This window comes from Carcharhinus amblyrhynchos, chromosome 33 (genome assembly GCF_965287045.1).
Source record: "Carcharhinus amblyrhynchos chromosome 33, sCarAmb.v2.hapA, whole genome shotgun sequence".
Classification (NCBI taxonomy): domain Eukaryota; kingdom Metazoa; phylum Chordata; class Chondrichthyes; order Carcharhiniformes; family Carcharhinidae; genus Carcharhinus; species Carcharhinus amblyrhynchos.
Window position 1 is genome coordinate 3936799 of NC_137356.1, and position 22599 is coordinate 3959397.

The 22599-nt window shown below is 47.1% G+C and overlaps 1 protein-coding gene across 1 annotated transcript; it reads right to left on the reverse strand.

Annotated features, from left to right (window-relative positions):
- Positions 1-5446: 5446 nt before the first annotated feature.
- On the reverse strand, positions 5447-15897 carry LOC145360881 (hepatic lectin-like). The gene is made up of 6 exons (XM_080216381.1): positions 15757-15897; positions 14760-14873; positions 12052-12126; positions 10722-10873; positions 6951-7060; positions 5447-5984 (listed from the first exon to the last, which is right to left on the reverse strand). Exons 1-6 carry the CDS (start codon positions 15845-15847, stop codon positions 5843-5845), a joined length of 684 nt encoding a protein of 227 aa, XP_080072507.1. The 5' UTR covers positions 15848-15897; the 3' UTR covers positions 5447-5842.
- Positions 15898-22599: the final 6702 nt, after the last annotated feature.

The window sequence follows — 22599 nt, forward strand, 5'->3', positions numbered from 1 at the left end:
TGACAAATGTTCCGATTGTTTAAACTGCCTGACAGCAATATTAACCAAAACATTCCAGAAAAATAGGTTTTCTCATGTTTTGAACTCAAGGATCTCAGACAACCCAGCTCCTGGATATTCTACACAAAGATTGATACTTCCAGAAGGGAGATGGTTCTGGGAGGGAGATGGTTCTAGGAGGGAGATGGTTCCAGAAGGGAGATGGTTCCAGAAGGGAGATGGTTCCGAGAGGGAGATGATTCCAGAAGGGAGATGGTTCCAGAAAGGAGATTGTTCTAGAAGGGAGATGGTTCCAGAAAGGAGATTGTTCTAGAATGGAGATGGTTCTGTGAGGGAGATGGTTCCAGAAGGAAGATTGTTCTAGAAGGAAGATGGTTCTAGAAGGGAGATGGTTCCGGGAGGGAGATGGTTCCAGAATTTATTTAAAGTTTATTTATTTATCAGTCATAAGAAGGCTTACATTCACACTGCAATGAAGTTACTGTGAAAATCCTCAGTTAAGTAAACTACTCTTACACAATAAATTAAATTAACTCAGGGGAGTTCAGGTGTTTCGCATGTGTCGGTGTGGACTCAATGGGCGGAATGGCCTCTTCTGTGCTGTATGATTCTTTGATTTTCCCCAAGCTAAGCTGACTGCCTGAAAAACACAAAGCCTGCCCATCCTGGTGGAGCTGATCAGCCTGTTGGATTCAATTCATAAATGAACTCAGAGTCTTCTTGTTACAAGAAGTGGGTGGCACGGTGGCACAATGCTTAGCACTGCTACCTCCCAACACCAGAGACCTAGGTTCAATTCCCAGCTTGGGTCACTGTCTGTGCAGAGTCTGTATGTTTTCCCTGTGGGTTTCCTCCGGATGCTCCAGTTTCCTCCCACAGTCTGAAAGACGTGTTAATTAGGGCACTTTGTCCGTACTAAATTCTCCCTCAGTGAACCCGGACAGGCGTCAGAGTGTGGGGATTTTCACAGTAACTTCATTCCAGTGTTATAGAATCACAGAGGTTTACGGCGTGGAAACAGACCCTTCGGCCCAACTTGTCCATCCCATCCTTTTTTTTAACCACTAAGCTAGTCCCAACTTACCCATGTAACTGCCCTTTTTAAAAGACAGAACTGTACTCACCTCTACTACTACGTTTTGCAGCTTGTTCCAGACACTCACCACCCTCTGTGTGAAAAATTATCTCTCCCCCTCACCTTAAACCTGTGCCCTCTAGTTTTAGACTCCTTTGGGAAAAGATATTGACTATCTAGCTGATCTGTGCCCCTCATTATTTTATAGACCTCTATAAGATCACCCCTCAGCCTCCTAGGCTCCAGGGGAAAAAGTCCCAGTCTATCCAGCCTCTCCTTATGACTCAAACCATCAAGTCCCAGTAGCATCCTGGTAAATCTTTTCTGCACTCTTTCTAGTTTAATAATATCCTTTCTATAATAGGGTGACCAGAACTGTACACAGTATTCCAAGTGTGGCCTCACCAATGTCTTGTACAACTTCAACAAGACGTCCCAACTCCTGTATTCAAAGTTCTGACCGATGAAACCAAGCATGCTGAATGCCTTCTTCACCACTCTGTCCACCTGTGACTCCACTTTCAAGGAGCTATGAACATGCATCCCGAGATCTCTTTGTTCTGTAACTCTCCCCAACGCCCTACCATTAACTGAGTAAATCCTGCCCTGGTTCAATCTACCAGAATGCCTCACCTCACATTTATCTAAATTAAACTCCACTTGCCATTCATCAGCCCACTGGCCCAATTGATCAAGATCCTGTTCCAATCCTAGACAACCTTGAGTTGATTTACCTCGACTATTCCAGGTGGAAGTGAGTTCCGCAATTCTCATCATTCTCTGGGCAAGAGGTTTCTCCTGAATTCCCATTGGGATTTATTACCAATTACCTTAAATTGATGATGACTAATTTCTCCCAAAAAATTGAAAACACCCTTCTCTATCAAAGCTTTCATTTTTAAAACTTTAATCAGGTCACCCTAGTGGATGGCACTGCGGCACAGTGGTTAGCACTGCTGCCTCACAGCACCAGGGACCCGGGTTCGATTCCCAGTTTGGGTCACTGTCTGTGCTGAGTTCTCCCATGTCTGCGTGGGTTTCCTCCGGATGCTCTGGTTTCCTCCCACAGTTTGAAAGATTGGCTAGGTGCATTGGCCGTGCTAAATTCTTCCTCAGTGTACCCGAACAGGCGTTGGAGTGTGGTGACTAGGAGATTCTCACAGTAACTTCATTGCAGTGTTCATGTAAGTCTGCTTGTGACACTAATAAATAAACTTATAAAACTTTACCCAACTCTTTTCTATTGAAATGGGGCCCTGTCCTGTTTAATTGTGCAGGCCAGATTGATTGGCTATACTAAATTGACCTTACTGTCAGGGATTAGCAGGGTAAATATATAAGAACATCAGAACATAAGAAATAGGAGCAGGAGTAGGCCATCTAGCCCTTCGAGCCTGCCCTGCCATTCAATAAGATCATGGCTGATCTGTCGTGGCTCAGTTCCACATTCCCGCCCTCTCCCCATAACCCTTAATCCTCTCTCTTATCAAAAACCCATCAACCCGCGTCTTAAAAATATTTAGCGAGGTAGCCTCCACCACTTCAACGGGCAGAGAATTCCAGAGATTCACCACCCTTTGAGTGAAGAAGTTCCTCCTCAACTCCGTTCTAAACCGCCCCCCCTTTATCTTGAGGCTGTGCCCCCTAGTCCTAGTGTCTTTTTTGAGCGGGAAGAGTCTCTCCACCTCTATCCTATCCATCCCATTCATCATCTTATACGTCTCAATGAGATCTCCCCTCATTCTTCTAAACTCTAACGAGTACAAGCCTAGTTTATTCAGCCTCTCCTCATAGCTCAACCCCCTCAACTCCGGCATCAGCCTAGTAAACCTCCTCTGCACTCCCTCCAAGGCCAAAATATCCTTGCGTAAGTACAGCGCCCAAAACTGCACACAGTACTCCAGCTGCGGCCTCACCAATGCCCTATACAGCTGCAGCAAGACCTCCCTACTTTTATATTCAATCCCCCTCGCTATGAAGGCCAGCATCCCATTCGCCTTCCTGACCACCTGCTGCACCTGCAAGCTGGGTTTTTATATATACGGTTACAGGAATAGGGCCTGGGTGGGATTGCTTGTTGGTGCAGACTCGATGGGCTGAATGGCCTCCTTCCGCACTGTAGCATTCTACGATTTTAATTCTAAGAGCTAACTGGAAAGATGAATAGGCCAAGACTTGATGGAAATCATAGAAACCCTACAATGCAGAAGGAGGCCTGTCAGTCCATTGAATCTGCACTGACAACAATCCCACCCAGGCCCTATTTCCACAGCCCCACACATTTACCCCACTGATCCCTCTAACCTACACACCCTGAGACACTAAGTGGCAATTTACCACGGCCAATCAAGCTAACCCGCACATCTTTGGACTGTGGGAGGAAACCGGAGCACCCGGAGGAAACCCACGCAGACACAGGGAGAATGTACAGACCCCGCACAGACGGTGACCCAAGCCGGAAATCAAACCCAGGTCCCTGGCGCTGTGAGGCAGCAGTTCTAACCACTGTGTCAGCGTGCCATTCATGGGGGGGGGCTCATGACTCAGTTAGGCTTTTAATGGCAAACTGGAATCTTCCATCAGGAAAGGAATTACATTTATATAGCGGCTTTCATGATCTCAGGATGGCCTAAAAAACTTGACAGCCAATGAATTGCTCTTTGAATTGCAATTACTGATGTATTTTGAAATGATGATCAACCTTTCAGTCTGAAGTCCCTGGTGGGGAGGATATCGAATGATCTAAGATAACTTTGGTAGAAGAGGTTTACAAATAAGGGACATTTGGTGGTTTATCACCTGTTGTGTGACTGGGTTTTGTCACGTAGGAGGCCATCTTCCATCATCTTCTATCATCTGTGCCAACTTAAACCCTGCATCAGTTGGTGAATCGGGACCCTGGACTGTCTGGGACTGGGTTTCATTGGAGATCCCACATAAAAGAGAACCTGTGCTTACAAATTAAAGTTTGGGTGCAAGGAAAAGAGAGAGGCATTCCTAATAATCAGATAGCAAAGCTGTGGAGAAAAGCAGCAACATTTTATCCTGAGAACAGAAAGTTGCTGGAACGATGGCTGGTTTTACAATTGGTTTTCTATCCAATTCATTCTTTATTCAATATTGGATCCGAGTGAAGTTAAAATTAGCCAGACTGGTTCTGCTGCTGCTCAACTCAAAATGGCACACAGAGTTTTATTATCTCACAAATCCAACAAGTTGACAAAAACTACAGGAGTAAATCGGTCATGGTGGACAAGGCAGAAATTAATTTAAACCCAAGAATGATAACGTATTTGCCTTTATTCAGTACTTGCTACAAGATAAACATTATAAAAACAAGTGCAGACTACTAACAATCTAGACACAACTGACTTTAGCTAAATTGACTTGAATTAAATCAGTTCAACTCAGGCAAGTTGAGTTGACCTGAGTTGAGTTGAGTGGGGTTGAGTTGACCCAAAGTGAGTTGTGTTGAGTTGAGTCGAGTTGTATTGAGTTGACCTGAATTGAGTTGTGTTGACTTGAGTTGAATTGAGTTCAGTTGTGTTGAGTTGAGTTGAACTGAATTCAGTTGAGTTGAGTTGTGTTGAGGCGTGTTGAGTTGGGTTGCATTGAGTTGAGTTGTGTTGAATTGAGTTGTGTTGAGTGGAGTTGAGTAATGTTATGTTGAGTTGAATTATGTTGTGTTGCGTTGCGTTGCGTTGAGTTGCGTTGAGTTGGGTGGGTTTAGCTGAGTTGAGTTGAGCTGAGTTGTGTTGAGTTGAACTGAGGTGGGATTGAGTTGGGTGGATTGAGTTGAGTTGAGATGAGCTGAGTTGAGTTGAGCTGAGTTGTGTTAAGTTGAGATGAACTGAGGTGGGATTGAGTTGAGTTGGGTTGAGTTGAGTTGGTTGAGTTGAGTTGAGTTGAATTATGTTGAGTTGAGTTGAGTTAAGTTTGTGTTGAGATGAGCTCAGTTGTGTTGAGCTGAGTTGAGTTGAGTTGTGTTGTGTTGAATTGACATGAGTTGAGATGCATTGTGTTGAGTTGTGTTGTGTTGAGTTGGTTTGTGCTGAGTTGAGTTGAGTTTGTGTTGAGTTGAGTTGTGTTGTGTTGAGCTGAGTTGAATTGTGTTGAGCTGTGTTGTGTTGAGTTGTACTGTGTTGTGTTTTGTTGAGCTTAGTTGAGTTGAGAGTTGAGTTGTGTTGAGTTGAGTTGTATTGTGTTGAGCAGAGTTGATTTGTGTTGAGCTGAGTTGTGTTGAGTTGAATTGTATTGTGTTGTTTTGAGCTGAATTGAGTTGAGATGGGTTGAATTGTGTTGTGTTGAGTTGAGCTGTTGAGTTACATTGTGTTGAGTTGAGTTGTGTTGTATTGAGCTGAGTTGAGTTGAGTTGAATTGAGTTGGTTGAGTTGAGTTGAATTGTGTTGAGTTGCGTTGAATTGGATTGAGTTGTGTTCAATTTGTTGGGTTGGGTTGGATTGAGTTGGGTTGGATTTGTTTGGGTTGAGTTAAGTGGACCTGAGGTGACTGGAGTTGGCCTGAGTTAAGTTGACCTGGGTTGAGTTGATTTGATGTGTTGAGTTGAATTGGGTTGAGTTGTGTTAAGTTGACCTGAGGAGTTGAGTTGGGTTGAATAGGGTTGAGTTTAGTTGACCTGAGTTGAGTTGAATTGAGTTGAAATGAGTGGAGTTGCGTTAAGTTATGTGTGTTGTTCCTCAGCCTGGTATATTTCAGGCACTAACAATGCTGTGTTTATTTGTATAATTGAGTTCTAGAGCAGAAATGTCATGCTGACTTTAGTTTTTTCTCACAGATCCAGGAAAGGTTTGCAGAGCACTGGTTGTCGTTCCATCTTCCTTCCTTTTCAATGTGGACACAATCCTCAGTGTGACCCTGCCAGTTATTTGGCTCTCCGACAGTCCAGAACCTTTCAACAGAAAAACACAATGAGGTGACGGTAGGTGTGACACAGATTACCCCAGGAGTAATTGTACTCTGGAACTTCTCACTGCTTGGACTCGAAGAATAACAACTTGTAGCAAGAGTCTGAAGTCTATTCACCAGCAGTGGTTGGACTTGACGCGTGATGACTGCTCCACTCTATGAGTTATGGAGAGTTTCCACAGTGGCAGTGGACCTTGTTGTGGTCAGTAGTTTATGTCCACACACTTGGCAATGGGAATTGCTGTACATTATTGTAATGGCTTTAATCAGGCCATTGAGGTTGGCCTTTTGGAATATGAACTCCCTGATTAAGAATCCAATTGATAGGCCAATCAGGGAGTCTTCTCCTTGTATTTAACCGGGAGTGTCAGTTCCCCTGGCACTCCCGAAGGTAGACTGCTGGCTGCGAGCACTGCTGTTGGAATTGTAAATGAAGGGGTTTTGGTGAAGGGACCTTTGCCTCCAAAGACTTACTACAATTATAAAAGGGATATAGAGACACTACGGGAAGGGTGAAGATACACTCCTAAGAGTGAGCAGAAAGGATTGAACAAATTGGAGCTTTTTTCTCTAGAAAGAAAATTGAGTGGAGATGTGCTAAAAGATTTTCAGTTCATGATAGGTAGAGAAGAAAACAGAAATATGAAATAGTCACGGACAAATCCAATCGGGAATTCAGGAGAAACTTTGTCACCCAGAGAGTGGTGCGGGTGTGGAAGTGGCTCCCACAGTGAATGGTTGAGGTGAGGATTGTTAGCGTAGTTATGAGGAAGCTAGGTAAACACGTGAGGGAGAAAGGAATGAGTAGGAGGGTGGAGTGAGGTGAAGTCAGTTGGGAGGATGTTGTGTTGGAAAATTCACACTGACGTGAATCTATCTGCACAGTGTGGGTGCAGTACATTCTCCATTAGTATGAGCAAAGAGAAGGTGCCCTCGTACTGATACTCACGTTGATGAGGGTCTACAAGCTGTTCCATCGACCCATGTCCAGTTCCCTTCACCGACACCTCTCAGTCCGATCCAATACAGACTATTGTTTGCTTTCTTTGTTATAAAATCCTGTACAAAGATTGAATTGGAAAGATCCTCAGAAAAGGGAGCAATCCTTTCACACTCAGAGTTTTAGAATCCCCGCAGTGCAGAAGGAGGCCATTCTTTCTGGTTGTATCACAGTTTGGTATGGGCTCTTGCTCTTCCCAAGACCACAAGGAACTACAAAGGGTCATGAATGTAGCCCAGTCCATCACTCAAACCAGCCTCCCACCCATTGACTCTGTCTACACTTCCCGCTGCCTTGGCAAAGCAGCCAGCATAATCAAGGACCCCACGCGCCCCAGACATTCTCTCTTCCGCCTTCTTCCGTTGGGAAAAAAGATACAAAAGTCTGAGGTCACGTACCAACCGGCTCAAGAACAGTTTCTTCCCTGCTGCTGTCAGACTTTTGAACCGATATACTTTGGACTAAGTTAATCTTTCTCTACATCCTAGCTATGACTGTAACACTACATTCTGCACTCTATCCTTTCCTTTTCTATGAACGGTATGTTTTGTATGTATAGCGTGCAAGAAACAATACTTTTCACTGTATGTTAATACATGTGACAATAATAAATCAAATCTAATCAAATGCAAATTGAAGAACTGAAAGGATTCTCCAGCATCCGATGCACCATCAGGCTCTGATATGCCAATGTAACCTTTCACTGGTTATCATTGCCCCTACTTCAGCAATATCCATGCACGCTACCATTCTTTTAAAAAAGGTCACTCATTCCTGAAAGGGGAACTTAGTAATCTTCCTCGAGCTCTTTTGCCACTCTGCTGTAAGAAACCGCTGGAAATAGCAGCGACGCTGAGGGTAATGAGCTGAGGTTCCGACTGTGCTGAGTTACAGAATTTTTCGACATACCCAGTTTGTTGTGGATGCTCAGCTGAAGCTGAACCACAAAAGTTGCCCAATGAGCCTAACGTGACTGGCTCAGCCTTTGAGCAGACATGGAGCAATACAACATGGAAATAGGCCCTTTGGCCCATCCGCTCCATGCTGACACTGCCTCCCCCAGGAAACTGGGGAGGGCATCAATGTGTTTTGTATGGAACCTTTTACAATCCCAGGATCTCCCAACACACTCCACAGGCCAATGTCACATGTCTGCTCCTGTTATAAAACACAGTAAGAACGCTCACAACACCAGGTTAAAGTCCAACAGGTTTATTTGGTAGTGCGAGCTTGTGGAGCGCTGCCTCTTCATCAGGTGAGGAAGGAACAGCACCTGATGAACAGGCAGCACTCTGAAAGCTCATGATGCCATCTAAGCCTATTGGACTTTAACCTGGTGTTGAGATTTCTTACTGTGCCCACCCCAGTCCAACACTGGCATCTCCACATCATTAATTTTTTTGATTTGATTTATTATTGTCACGAGTATTAACATATAGTGAAAAGTATTGTTTCTTGCGCGCTATACAGACAAAGCATACCGTTCATAGAGTACACAGGGGAGAAGGAAAGGAGAGGGTGCAGAATATAGTGTTACAGTCATTGCTACGGTGTAGAAAAAGATCAGCTTAATATAAGGTAGGTCCATTGAAAAGTCTGATAGCAGCAGGGAAGAAGCTGTTCTTGACTCAGTTGATACATGACCTCAGACTTTTGCATCTTTTTCCAGTTGTAAGAAGATGGAAGAGAGAATGTCTAGCATGCATAGGGTCCTTAATTATGTGGCTGCTGTGGACGTGTAGACAGAGTCAATGGATGGGAGGCTGGTTTGTGTGATGGATTGGGCTACATTCATGACCCTTTGTAGTTCCTTGCGGTCTTGGGCAGAACAGGAGCCCATACCAAACTGTGATCCAACCAGAAAGAATGCTTTCTATGGTGCATCTGTAAAAGTCGGTGAGAGTCGTAGCTGACATGCCAAATTTCCTTAGTCTTCTGAGAAAGTAGAGGTGTTCGTGGGCTTTCTTAACTATAGTGTCGGCATGGGGGGGACCAGGACAGGTTGTTGGTGATCTGGACACCTAAAAACTTGAAGCTCTTGACCATTTCTACTTTGTCCCCATTGATGTAGACAGGGGCATGTTCTCCTTTACAGTTCCTGAAGGCGATGACAATCTCCTTTGCTTTGTTGACATTGAGGAAGAGATTATTGTTGCCGCACCAGTTCACCAGATTCTCTATCTCATTCCTGTACTCTGTCTCGTTGTTGTTTGAGATCTGTAGGGGAAACTAGGAGTTGCAGCAACAATTTATTCTCAGCAAGCCTCCCACAAACAGCAGTGACACTATGACCAGTTCACCTGTTTTTCTCGTGATGTTGGTTGAGGGGTAAATGTGGGCCATCGGGATAACTCCCCTGCTCTGCTTCAGAATTGAGGTCCTCTACATCCACCTCAGGGGAAAACTTGGTTGTGGATCCCAGCTGGAATGCCTCTGGCAGTGCAGCACTCCCGCAGCGCTGCACTGCGAATGCCACGCCAGGTTTTGTAGTCATGATCTGTGGGGCGGGCCTTGAGCTGGCAGCCCTGTGACCAAGAATCGCAGCACTTACTGGCTGAACCGGGTTTGACACCAGTGAGACCCAGGGATGGGAGGCAGGCGCCAACATCTTTGCCAGAGGTTTATATAAATCAATTATCTGAACCCTAACCCTAACCCTTACTCGCTCCGCAGCACCCCCACACCAACCTGATACATGCTACCTTAATCCACACACCATCCAGCCCATCACAACACAGATAAAAAGTCACCTCATCCCACCAGCCTTCCCTTCCCACCCACCCACCCACCTTAACTGGAGGCAAAAGTACCAAGACATGGGAAGACAATAAACCACCCTTCTGGGGTGGCATGGTGGCACAGTGATTGGTACTGCTGCCTCATATGGACCCAGGTTGAATTCTCGACTTGGGTCACTGTCCGTGTGGAGTCTGCATGTTCTCCCCATGTCTGTGTGGGTTTCCTCCGGGTGCTCTGGTTTCCTCCCACAGTCTGAAAGACATGCTGGTTAGGGTGCATTGGCCGTGCTAAATTCTCCCTCCGAACAGGCGCCGGAGTGTAGCAGCTAGGGGATTTTCACAGTAACTTCATTGCAGTGTTAATGTTAACTGACTTGTGACTAATAAATTTGACTCAACCCGCAAACTAGCCAGCAACGTCCGATCAGGAAACCCCCAAGGACACTTCCCGCGCCCCCCCACCCCACTGCCTGACCTCCCCCCAGTAACCCACCTGCTACTCCCCCCGAAAAACAGGAGACTGACTCACCAACAGACACAAAAGCTCCCCAGCGAAGAAATCCCCAATAAAACTCTCCAACACACACACACACCGATTGGACATCCCAACCCCCAGAAACACATAAACCCCCAACTGAACAGTCCCTTCCCCCTAACACGCACCCCCTCAACAACCATCTCCCCTTAACTACTTAAAATACGGCAGAACCAGAACATCACCCTGTCTTCCTCTAACCCCCCCAACAACCCCCCTTCCCCTCCCCCCTCACACGAGGGTACCCCCCCCCATTCACCACCCCACACCAGAAAAAACTAACACCAATCATTTTTTAGAATGAAAAGGGGGCAAGAAGACAACAAGCCACAGGGAAAGGACAAGGGGGGTCAACAAGGCTGGGGTGTGAGCCCAGTGAAAAGTGGCAAAGCACAAATAAAAAGGGGAAGTTGTCTTTCTGTCTGAGCCCAGAAGCCTTCTCCTTACCCGTTCCACCGCGTTGCTGATCACCAGCAGATGTGAATATTCCGAGGAGCATTGCTGCGTCGCAAAGTGCCAGTTGCCTTTCCGCGTTGAAAAGTAGTAACAGGCCTGTTGGAACTGATGCCAGTTACCGGGGCATCGGCGACTGGGGCATTCTGGAGAGGTGGGGGGGGGGGAGTAACGATATTAAACAGAGGAAATATCAAACACTCCACCAGACTGGAGAACGTACCCTCCCCTGATGCCTGAGTATCTTTTCTATTCATGGGATACGGGCGTCGCTGGTTGGGCCAGCATCTATTGCCCATCTCTAGTTGCCCTTGGAGGGCAGTTGAGAGTCAACCACATCGCAATGGGTTTGGAGTCACATGAAGGCCAGACCAGGGTAAGGACGGTCTGTAAAGGCAAAATACTGTGGATGCTGGAATCTGAAACAAAAACAGGAAAATCTCAATCGGTCTGACAGCATCTGGGAGGAGAGAAAAGAGCCAACGTTTCAAGTCTGGATGACCCTTCATCAGAGCAGAAAGGGCATTAGTGAACCAGATGGGTTTTTTCAACAATGGCTTCATGGTCATCAGTGGATTCTTAATTCCAGATATTTTCTACTGAACTTGAATTCCACCATCTGCTGTGGTGGGATTCGAACCCAGGTCCCCAGAACGTTAATTGAGCTTCTAGATTAATAGTCAAACGATAACACCACTGGGCCATTGCCTCCCCTTCATATGAACAGTCCCTTGTTCCCTGGAGCAGAGTGGGCATGAGCTGTTCTGAGTGTACAAATAGACGTGTACAAATAGACGTGTGCCTCAGGCTTCACAATGGGCTTGTTCTGTTACTCAGATTACAACCCCTTCAAAAGCGTATGTTGATACCGGGGCTGAGAGTAGGGGGGGGTTCAGGGGAGGGAGAGAGGGGTTGCGTGAAAGGCATGGATGGTTTGTGTGATGGATTGGGCTACATTCACAATCTTTTGTAGTTCCTTGCGGTCTTGGGCAGACGGGCTGGGTTTTGAAGGTGAGGGGAAGAACATTGTAAAGTCCAGGGAGTGGCTCCATGCTCACCCCCACCTGCAGTTTCATGGGGGGGGTGGGGTGGGGGGTGGGGGGTGGTGGAGGGGTGGAGGGGGGGTCCACCCTGGCACCCACCCTTGGGCTGAATGGCCTTATAAGGCCGCTTAAGGGTCTCTCCTTGCCATGGCCGGTGTTTTACCGGTGATGGGGAAGGGGCTGGAAAATCCTGCCTGTTATCTCCACGGCCGTTCTATCAAACCCCTTTGGAGAGAGAGCTCGATCCTCCTGAACTCAACAGAAAATGGCAGCTGGCTCACCTTCGTTCTTGAACTGAGTAAATTCCGCCTGCAAATTTTCCTGCAGCAACATCATTCTCGTACACATCCCTGCAACTGAGGGACAAGGTTAAAGCATTATAGTCAGAATAGATAACTGATCATCGCCTGGATAGTCGGAAGCTTTTTCACAGGATGGAAGAGTCAATTACTAGGGTGCATTGGTTTAAGGTGCGAGGGACAAGATTTAAAGGAGATGTACGAAGTAAGTTCTTTACACAGAGGGTGGTGGGTACCTGGAACTCGCTGCCGGGGGAGATTGTGGAAGCAGATACGATAGTGAGTTTTAAGGGGCATCTTGACGAAAACACGAATAGGATGGGACCAGATGGTTATGGTTCCTGGAAGGTTAAGGAGTTTTAATTTGATTTGATTTGATTTATTATTGTCACATGTATTAACATACAGCGAAATGTATTGTTTCTTGTATGTTATACAGACAAAGCATACCGTTCATAGAGAAGGAAACGAGTGAGTGCAGAATGTAGTGTTACAATCGTAGCTAGGGTGTAGAGAAAGATCAACTTAATGCGAGATAGGTCCATTCAAAAGTCAGACGGCAGCAGGGAAGAAGCTGTTCTTGAGTCGGTTGGTACGTGACCTCAGACTTTTGTATCTTTTTTCCCAAAGGAAGAAGGTGGAAGAGAGAATGTCCGGGGTGTGTTGGGTCCTTAATTATGCTGGCTGCTTTGCCAGGGCAGCGGGAAGTGTAGACAGAGTCAATGGATGGGAGGCTGGTTTGTGTGATGGACTGGGCTACATTCATGACCTCTTGTAGTTCCTTGCAGTCTTGGGCAGAGCAGGAGCCCATACCAAGCTGTGATACAACCAGAAAGAATGCTTTCTATGGTGTAAAAGTTGGTAAGAGTTGTAGCAGACATGCCAAATTTCCTTAGTCTCCTGAGGAAGTAGAGGTGTTGGTGGGTTTTCTTAACTATAGTATTGGCATGGGGGGTCCAGGTCAGGTTGTTAATGATCTGGACACCTACAAACTTGAAGCTCTCGACCCTTTCTACTTTGTCCCTTTCTACTTAATTCAGACGGGTAGCATGGTCAGCGCAGGCTTGGAGGGCCGAAGGGTCTGTAATTTTCTTTGTTCTTTGTTCTAGTAGAATGGTATCGCCTGAGGCTGCACCCTCATAATGGGCCATTGAGAACTCCCAACCCTCAACCCGGGGTGCCAATGATAAGCTACTTTACCCGGCTCTTGTCCTGTGTCACAGCTAATGGGTGGCTTGTTTATCACACTGCAGAATGTGAGCACACCTCCACATCTGGGCAGCTGAACATCCCCACCTGGGGTGGCACGCTGGCACAGTGGTTAGCACTGCTGCCTCACAGCACCAGGGACCTGGGTTTGATTTCCAGGCTTGGGTCACTCTCTGTGTGGAGTCTGCACATTCTCCCCGAGTCTGCGTGGGTTTCCTCCGGGTGCTCCGGTTTCCTCCCATGGTCCAAAGATGTGCAGGTTAGGTGGATTGGCTGTGCTAAATTGCCCCTTAGTGTCCCATGATATGTAGGTTAGGTTTAAAGTTTATTTATTAGTAACAAGTAAGTCTTACATTAACACTGCAAGGAAGTTAATGTGAAATTCCCCTAATTGCCGCATTCCAGCACCTGTTCGGGTACACTGAGGGAGAATTTAGCACGGCCAATGCACCCTAACCAGCACATCTTTCAGACTGTGGGAGGAAACTCGATGGGCTGAATGGCCTCTTTCTGCACTGTAGGGTTTATATGAAATCAGGTTATAATAAAGTTCTGGGCCCAGGATTTTGGAGAGTGGGTGGGATGGGGATAGGAGTTTATCCCCAGTGTCCCTGGATAACATTTAACCCCTCAATCAACATCACAAAAACATCTGGTCATTACCACATGGCTGTTTGTGGGAGCTTGCTGTGCGATCAGGGGATTTTTCACAATAACTTCATTGTGAATTCAGTGTTAATGTAAGCCTACTTGTGACACTGATCAATAAACTTTTAAACTTTAAACACAAAGGGTGGGGTTTTCCAGCACCTTCGCCCCAAGACTGGAAAATCCTGCCTGAGATCAATGGATCTTTGGGTGGTCCGCCCCCATTCACCCAGCCAGGATAACTCTGCCCCTTGTCTACCAAATTTCCTACATTTCACCAGCGACTGTATTTCATAGAATCATAGAATTCCTACCATGCAGGAAGAGGCCATTCAGCCACCGACAACAATCCCACCCAGGTTCTATCCCCGTAACCCCATGCATTGACCCTAATAATCCCCCTAACCTACACATCTTTGGACACTAAGGGACAATTTATCATGGCCAATCCGCCTAACCTACACATCTTTGGACACTAAGGGGCAATTTAGCATGGCCAATCCCCCCTAACCTGCACATCTTTGGACACTAAGGGGCAATTTAGCATGGCCAATCCACCTAACCTACACATCTTTGGACACTAAGGGGCAATTTAGCATGGCCAATCCACCTAACCTACACATCTTTGGACAGTTTCAGTAGTACTTTACCGTGAAGCGATTTGTGATGTCCAGAATTGGTGACAGGTGCTAGCAAAATGCAAGCAGACTGCCCCCCCCCTCCCCCCATCCCACCCTTTAGATGAGACAATGTGAGTGAGGCTGCAGGGAGAGCGCTGGAACTTTAGTCAGTGACAGAACCCCCCACTGTGACAGTTTGAACACCGGACGTACCATGGAGCAGTCCCACGAGCAGTAATGCCAGGCACAGAAAGATGCAGCAAGTCAGGGAACCAGAGATAAACAGCATCAAATTCTTCCTTCGAGAAATTTCCTCTTCGGACTGAGCTGAAAGACAAGATGACAGCATCCTGATCAGTGTGGGTGGGGGTGGGGGTGGGGGTGGATTGGAGAGGGGGGAAGTTCAAGGGCATTACGTGATGAAAGTTCCCTGAATCGCATCACCCTTCAGTTTATTTATTGGTCACAAGTAAGGTTTACATTAACACTGCAATGAAGTTACTGTGAAAATCCCCCAGTCGCCACACTCTGGCACCTGTTCGGGTACACTGAGGGAGAATTTAGCACGGCCAATTCACCCTAAACAGCACGTCTTTGGACTCTAAGGAGCACTTTAGCACGGCCAATCCCCCAGGCCTCCATGTCTTTCAGACTGTGGGAGGAAACCAGAGCACCCGGAGGAAACCCACGCAGACACGGGGAGAATGTGCAGACTCCGCACAGACAGTGACCCGAGGCCAGAATTGAACCCAGGTCCCCGGCGCTGTGAGGCAGCAGTGCTAACCCACTGTGCTGCCCAGGCACTATCTCTGCAATCCCACATATTTACCCTGCTAATCCTCCTGATAGGGTCAATTTAGCACGGCCAATCCACCTAACTAACCTGCACGTCTTTCAGACTGTGGGAGGAAACTGGAGCACCCGGAGGAAACCCATGTAGACACGGGGAGAACATGCAGACTCCACACAGACAGTGACCCGAGGCCGGAATTGAACCCGGGTCTCTGGCGCGAGAGGCAGCCGTGCTAACCACTGTGCTGCCCAGACCCTGTCCCCGTATTCCCACATACTTCCCCTGCTAATCCTCCTGAACTAAAGGGCAATTTAGCACGGCCAATCCACCTAACCTGCACGTCTTTCAGACTGTGGGAGGAAACTGGAGCCACCATGTTGCCCAGGGGAAAGAGTCTCCCTTTGAGTCAACAGTTACCTTTATTTTGGGCCATTTCTTTGTCCTTACGGTCTTGCTGATCCACCATTTCGATGGAATCCACGTTTTCGTACAGGCTGGGGTGAGACATGTTTACAGCGTCCCCGGCTAGGATGCGGTGTTGTTGGAGCAGCTTCCATTCGCCAGATCACTGCCGGGTCTCATTTCCTCTTTGTCTCTGGTGTTGCAATCAGGAGCCTCGCCAGCCAGTTCCGTGCCCACACATCCATTTCTCCTTTCTGCAGAAATGAAACTGATTGCTGTCGGCTTGTGGTCGGGAGTGCTGGGTGCCGGTGTCGTCCTGAGAATGTCCCTCAATCTGACAAAACGGGTAACAAACAGGGGTGGCACAGTGGTTGGCACTGCTGCCTCACAGCGCCAGGGACCCGGGTTCCATTCCCGGCTTGGGTCACCGCCTGTGTGGAGTCTGCACGTTAGAACAAAGAAAATTCCAGCACAGGAACAGACCCTTCAGCCCTCCAAGCCTGCACTGACCATGCTGCCCGACTGAACTAAAACCTCTTACCCTTCTGGGGACCGTATCCCTCTATTCCCATCCTATTCATGTATTTGCCCAGATGCCCCTTTAGAAGTCTCTATCGTATCCGCTTCCACTCCCTCCCCTGGCAGCGAGTTCCAGGCACCCACCACCCTCTGTGTAAAAAATCTGCCTCGTACATCTCCTTTAAACCTTACCCCTCACACCTTAAACCTGTGCCCCCCTAGTAATTAACCCTTCCGTCCTGGGATAAAGCTTCTGACTATCCACCCTGTCCATGCCTCTCATAATCTTGCAGACTCCTATCAGTTCTCCCCGTGTCTTCCTGGGTTTCCTCCCACACTCCAAAGATGCGCAGGTTAGGTTGATTGACAGTGTGAAATTGACCCTAGTGACAGGGGGATTAGCAGGGTCATGGGAACAGGATTGCAGTCGCTGCAGGGTTGATGGGCCGAATGGCCTCCTTCTACACTGTAGGGATTTTTATGAAATAGGAAGCAGGATTGGTGGGGAAAGGTGAGAAACACAGTCAAACAATCTGCCCATTATCTTACTGTGTGGAAAATGTTAGCTGCCACATCTACCTGTGTAGCATTCACAGAGTTGCAGTTTGTGGGAGCTTGCTATTCACAAATTGACTGGTGATCTTCCTGCATTACAACACTTCACTCTGCCGTCTCGAGCTTGGGAAATCCTGAGGTTAGGGAGGTTGTGGGTGAAAGACAAACCCTAGAAAAGGGACGTTGTGGATTTGAACAGTTTGTGAGAACTCCCTCAGACCGAGAACTGAATCACTCAGATCATCACCTTCCTCCCCATTACCATCGACAGCCTTCTGACTCATAACCCGATGGCTTACGTTCCCTGCTGGTAAATCTGCAATCACCTTGTGTGGCTCAGGACCCTGGCACAGCTGCCTCCACCCGATTCGCCAGAGGGGAGGGGGAAGCAAGGACTGGCACGGTGGCACAGTGATTAGCACTGCTGACTCACACGCCCATGACCCGGGTTCGATTCCCGATTTGGGTCACTGTCGGTGCAGAGTCTGTATGTTCTCCCTGTGTCTGCGTGGGTTTCCTCCCACATTCTGAAAGATGTGCTGTTTGGGTGGATTGGTCGTGCTAAATTCTCTTTTGTGTCCAAAGATGTGCACGTTAGGGGGATTGACCACACTAAATTGCCCCATAGTGTCCAAAGAAAAGTTTAGTTTATTTATTATTAGTCACAAGTAGGCTTACATTAACACCACAATGAAGTTACTGTGAAAATCCCCTAGTCGCCACACTCTGGCACTTGTTCGGGTACACTGAGGGAGAATTTAGCACGGCCAATGCACTCTAACCAGCACGTCTTTCGGACTGTGGGAGAAATCTGGAGCACCCGGAGGAAACCCACGTAGACACGGGGAGAATGTGCAAACTCCACACAGACAGTGACCCGAGCTGGGAATCGAACCCAGGTCCTTGCACTGTGAAGCAGCAGTGCGAACCGCTTTGTGCAGATTAGGCAGATTGGTCACGCTAAGTTGCCCCTTAGTGTCCGAAGGTGTGTAGGTTAGGTGGATTGGCCATGCTAAGTGGGGATTATGGGGAGAGGGTGGGGCAAAGGGTTTGTGTAAGATACTCTGTCAGAGAGTTGGTGCAGCCTTGATTGGTTGAATGTTCTCTTGTGCACTGTAGGGATTCTACAAATCTCTCTCTCTCTCATTAGGTATCATGGCCATGGTGATGATGGATTTCCAGCTTAATCTAACCACAGAGACATGGATCATCTTCCTTAGTGATACCTTCAGTCAATTTGTGGCTTCTTTATAAAGATCATTCATTGCCTACCTTAACCATCAATGAATTTACTGTTCCCATTTATACCTATCCCAAACCCATCACCATCTCCCTTCCCCTGACACCATCATCCCATTCCTCATTTAATCTCCCCGTCCTGCATCAACCTCTCCTTTCTCCTCTCCTTCCCTCCTTTCAGCCTGTATCTCTTGCCCTTGTCTGAAGCTTGTCACATCTCTAACTGTCTCCAGTTCTGCCGCAAGGATATCAACCTAAGAGCAACTCCTTGTGACTACAAATTCAGAAGGGTTTTTTAACCAACAAAATAAATCTGTACATACAAGGAACAGTTAGACAGAACTAAAGACAAGACTACACTCTCCACTTCCTCGGCTCCAACCGAGGTTCCTCCCCAGCTCTGATTGGCTCGGCTTCCTGTGCTGGCTCTCCCATAGGGTCTGGCTCGGTCACATGACCCCCTTAAAGGGACCATGCCACCACACCCCTGGAATGCTTGTTTCTCTCTCCATTGATGCTGCCGGACCTGCTGAGCTTTTCTCCAGCTCTTTGCGTCTTCATCTTCTAACTGATGACCCACCAGTGCTGATGAGAAACCAACCCCAACCGGAGTAAGGAGGACATAGTCACATTGAAGGAATATTTAGCACCATGTGACTCAGAAACACCCTGTGTTCTTGGGAAAGGATGATGAGATCACCTCCCACAGGAACATTGTATGATGATGCAGAAGAGGATTCTGTCTGGATTAGAAACTGTGAGCTGTAAGGAGAGGCTGGACAAACTTTTTAAAAATTTATTTGTGGGACATGGTCGTCGCTGGCTGGGCCAGTATTTATTGCCCATCCCTAGTTGCCTGAGGGCAGTTGAGAGTCAACCACATTGCTGTGGCTCTGGAGTCACATATAGACCAGACCGGGTAAGGACGGCAGATTTCCTTCCCTAAAGAGACATTACTGACCCAGATGGGTGTTTCCAACAATGGTTTCATGGTCATCAGTAGATTCTTAATTCCAGATAAATTTTATTGAATTCAAATTCCACCATCTGCCGTGGTGGGATTCGAACCCGGGTCCCCAGAACATGAGCTGAGTTTCTGGATTAATAGTCTAATGATAAAACCACCAGGCCACCGCCTTCCCAGAAACTAGAGCTATTTCCTCTGGAGTGCCAGAGGCTGAGGGGGGACCTGATAGAAGTCTATAAAACTATGAGAAGCATAGATTTGATTTGATTTATTATTGTAACATGTATTGGGGTACAGCGAAAAGTATTGTTTCTTGCGCGCAATACAGACAAAGCATACCATTCATAGAATACATGGGGAGAAGGAAAGGAAAGAGTGCAGAATGTAATGTTACAGTCATAGCGAGGGTGTAGAGAAAGATCAGCTTAATATAAGGTAGGTCCATTCAAAAGTCTGACAGCAGCAGGGAAGAAGCTGTTCTTGAGACAGTTGGTACGTGACCTCTGACTTTTTCCCAATGGAAGAAGGTGGAAGGGAGTGTGTCCAGGATGGAAGGGATTAATTTAACTTGGGTCATGTTCAGCACAGCAATGTGGGCCGAAGGGCTTGTTCCTGTGCTGTCCTGTTCTATGTTCTTTGCTCTGTGATAACCCCCCACCACTGAGTGTTCTCTCCCTGGGCTTGGAGACTTCACACTCCCTTCTCTGTCACTTCCTATACGTTCTAACACCTTCGTCACCAGCGAATCGGAAGCGACAACGCAACATGAATTTCAGTTCTATTTTAAGAGCAGCCTCTGTTTAGTACCAGCTCGGCGAGAGCTGCCGTCCAGGACAAGGTACATTAGCAGTTCATAGCTGTCTGCTGGGTCGGATCAGTGTTACAGACGGTAAATGTCCTGATGGGACTGCCCACATGGGGAACCTGGCTGGGTGTTAATAATTGGATGCATTAGGAATGCATGGTCCAATGAGAAGAATGGGGGAGAATTGTAGAATGGTTATGTAACTGGACTAGTAACTCAGACACTGCGATTAATGATCCCAGAGACCTGAATTCAAATCCCACTACGCTATGTAAGTTCAGTTAATTGGGTAAATCTACAATAAAAAGCTTGTCTCGGTAATGGTGATGGCAAATCTACTCACTTGTAACCAAAACACCAGCTGCTCCATACAATCTTTCTAGCAAAGCAATCTTTGTCCTCACCTGCACAGTCCCAACTCACAGCAATGTGATTGTCTCTTACCTGTCCCTCTGGAACAGTCGAGAAAGGCTCAGAATTCACCGCCACCTTTCCATTAGACCAGGAGCAGAATTAGGCCATTCAGCCCATCGAGTCTGCTCCACCATTCAATCATGGCTGATATTTTTCTCATCCCCATTCGCCTGCCTTTTCCCCATAACCCCTGATCCCCTCATTAACCAAGACCCTTTCTATCTCAGTCTGAAAGACACTCAATGACCCAGCCTCCACAGCCTTCTGCGGCAAAGAGTTCCACAGATTCCCCACTCTCTGGCTGAAGAGATTCCTCCTCATCTCTGTTTTAAAGGATCGTCCCTTTAGCCTGAGGTTGTTCCCTCTGGTTCTAGTTTTTCCTACAAGTGGAAACATCCTCTCCACGCCCACTCTATCCAGGCCTCGCAGTATCCCGTAAGTTTCAATAAGATTGCCCCTCATCCTTCTAAACTCCAATGAGTACAGACCCAGAGTCCTCAACTGTTCCTCACACAACAAGCTCTTCATTCCAGGGATCATTCTTGTGAACCTCCCTTTTCAAGGCCTTAGAGATGGGGCCCAAAACTGCTCACAATACTTTCCACTGCCAATCCTCAACCTGCCCCAGCTCCTCCTTCGCTCCCATTGATCAATGATGAAGTTCTAAGGGTGATTGGGTGCTGCGTACTTAGCCACAGAGCCATACCATACAGGCCTATTGAGTCTGCACCAACAATAACTACCACTAAAGGCATGCTAATCCCATTTTCCTGCACTTGTTCCATACCCTCGGTTCGGTTATAATCTGTCTGTGTCCTTCTGACATCAGCCTCTCATACAAACATACGAATTGGGTGGCACAGTGGGTTAGCACTGCTGCCTCACAGTGCCGGGACCTGGGTTCGATTCCTGGCTCGGGTCACCGTCTGTGTGGAGTTTGCACATTCTCCCCGTGTCTGTGTGGGTTTCCTCCAGGTGCTCCAGTTTCCTCCCACTGTCTCAAAGACATGCCGATTAGGTGTATTGACCGAGCTAAATTCTCCCTCAGTGTACCCGAACAGGCGCCGGAGTGTGGCGACTAGGGGATTTTCACAGTAACTCCATTGCGGTATTAATGTAAGCCTACTCATAACAATAATAAGTAAATTTTAACTTTTAGGAGCAGGAGGAGGCCATTCGGCCCCTCAAAGCTTTTCCACCATTCCAAAAGTCCTGATTTTAACCTCAGCCCCACATTCTCACCAACTCCTCCAGTAACCTTTCACTCCCTGGTTAATCAAGAATCTATCTAGCTTTGCCTTAAAGCGATTCAAAGACTTTGCTCTCACTGCCTTTTGAGGAAGAGAGTTCCAGAGATTCACCCCTCCGCCGAGAGAAAAGAATTCTTCCCTAATTATTATTTTTTTGATTTCTGACCCTTCTATTTTCCTTTTTTAACTGTCACATCTCCCGTTGTTCTGAGGATGAATGGTTTCATTGCTTGGATACACAGGAGAAGGGTGATGTTTAACTCAGGACATTGAGCACGTATAAATCGGGGATATCTGGGACACTAGGTAGACTGGGAGGAGAGCTGTGTGACTCAACAAGTTAATGAACTCCCTTGATAAAGAAAGAAAGCTGTGTGGGTGGAAACTTTTCGTCCTGCCGGCTGTAAGAATGGTAGCGAACGAGGAGCTGACCACGGAAAGGTCTGTTGACCTGACGTGGGATTTTTTGGTTTCGGGCTGAGCACGGCTGGAAAATCTCACCCAGTGCCTTGATTTTGACGTCACCAAGTGTTTGTATTCTGTTAACGTTGACACCCAAAGGGCTTTAGATTTATGGGCATTGCCCACCCTATTACTCGCTCCCAAGTGTGGTTGATGCTGATGTTTATTACCCAACTCTAAGCACCATGGGAGATTGGTGGGCCATGATTATGTCTTCCTCAGTCATTCCTGAGCCCATTAAACATCTTTGAACTCAAGTGCATCAAAATATAATTGTTTAAATTTAGTTATACATAGGATGTGGGTGTCACTGGCTAGCATTTATAGTGTATCCTTAATTTTTAAAGTTCAAGTTTATTTATTAATCACAAGTGGGCTTATATTAACATTGCAATGGAGTTACTGTGAAATTCCCCTGGTCGCCACACTCTGGCACTTCATTGGGTACACTGAGGGAGAATTTATGCACCTAATGCACCCTAACCTGCACGTCTTTCAGACTGTGGGAGGAAACCGGAGCACCCAGAGGAAACCCATGCAGACACAGGGAGAATGTGCAGAGTCCACACAGGCAGCGACCCAAGGCTGGGAATCGAACCTGGAGCTGTGAGGCAGCAGTGCTAACCACTGAGCCACCGTGCCGTCCA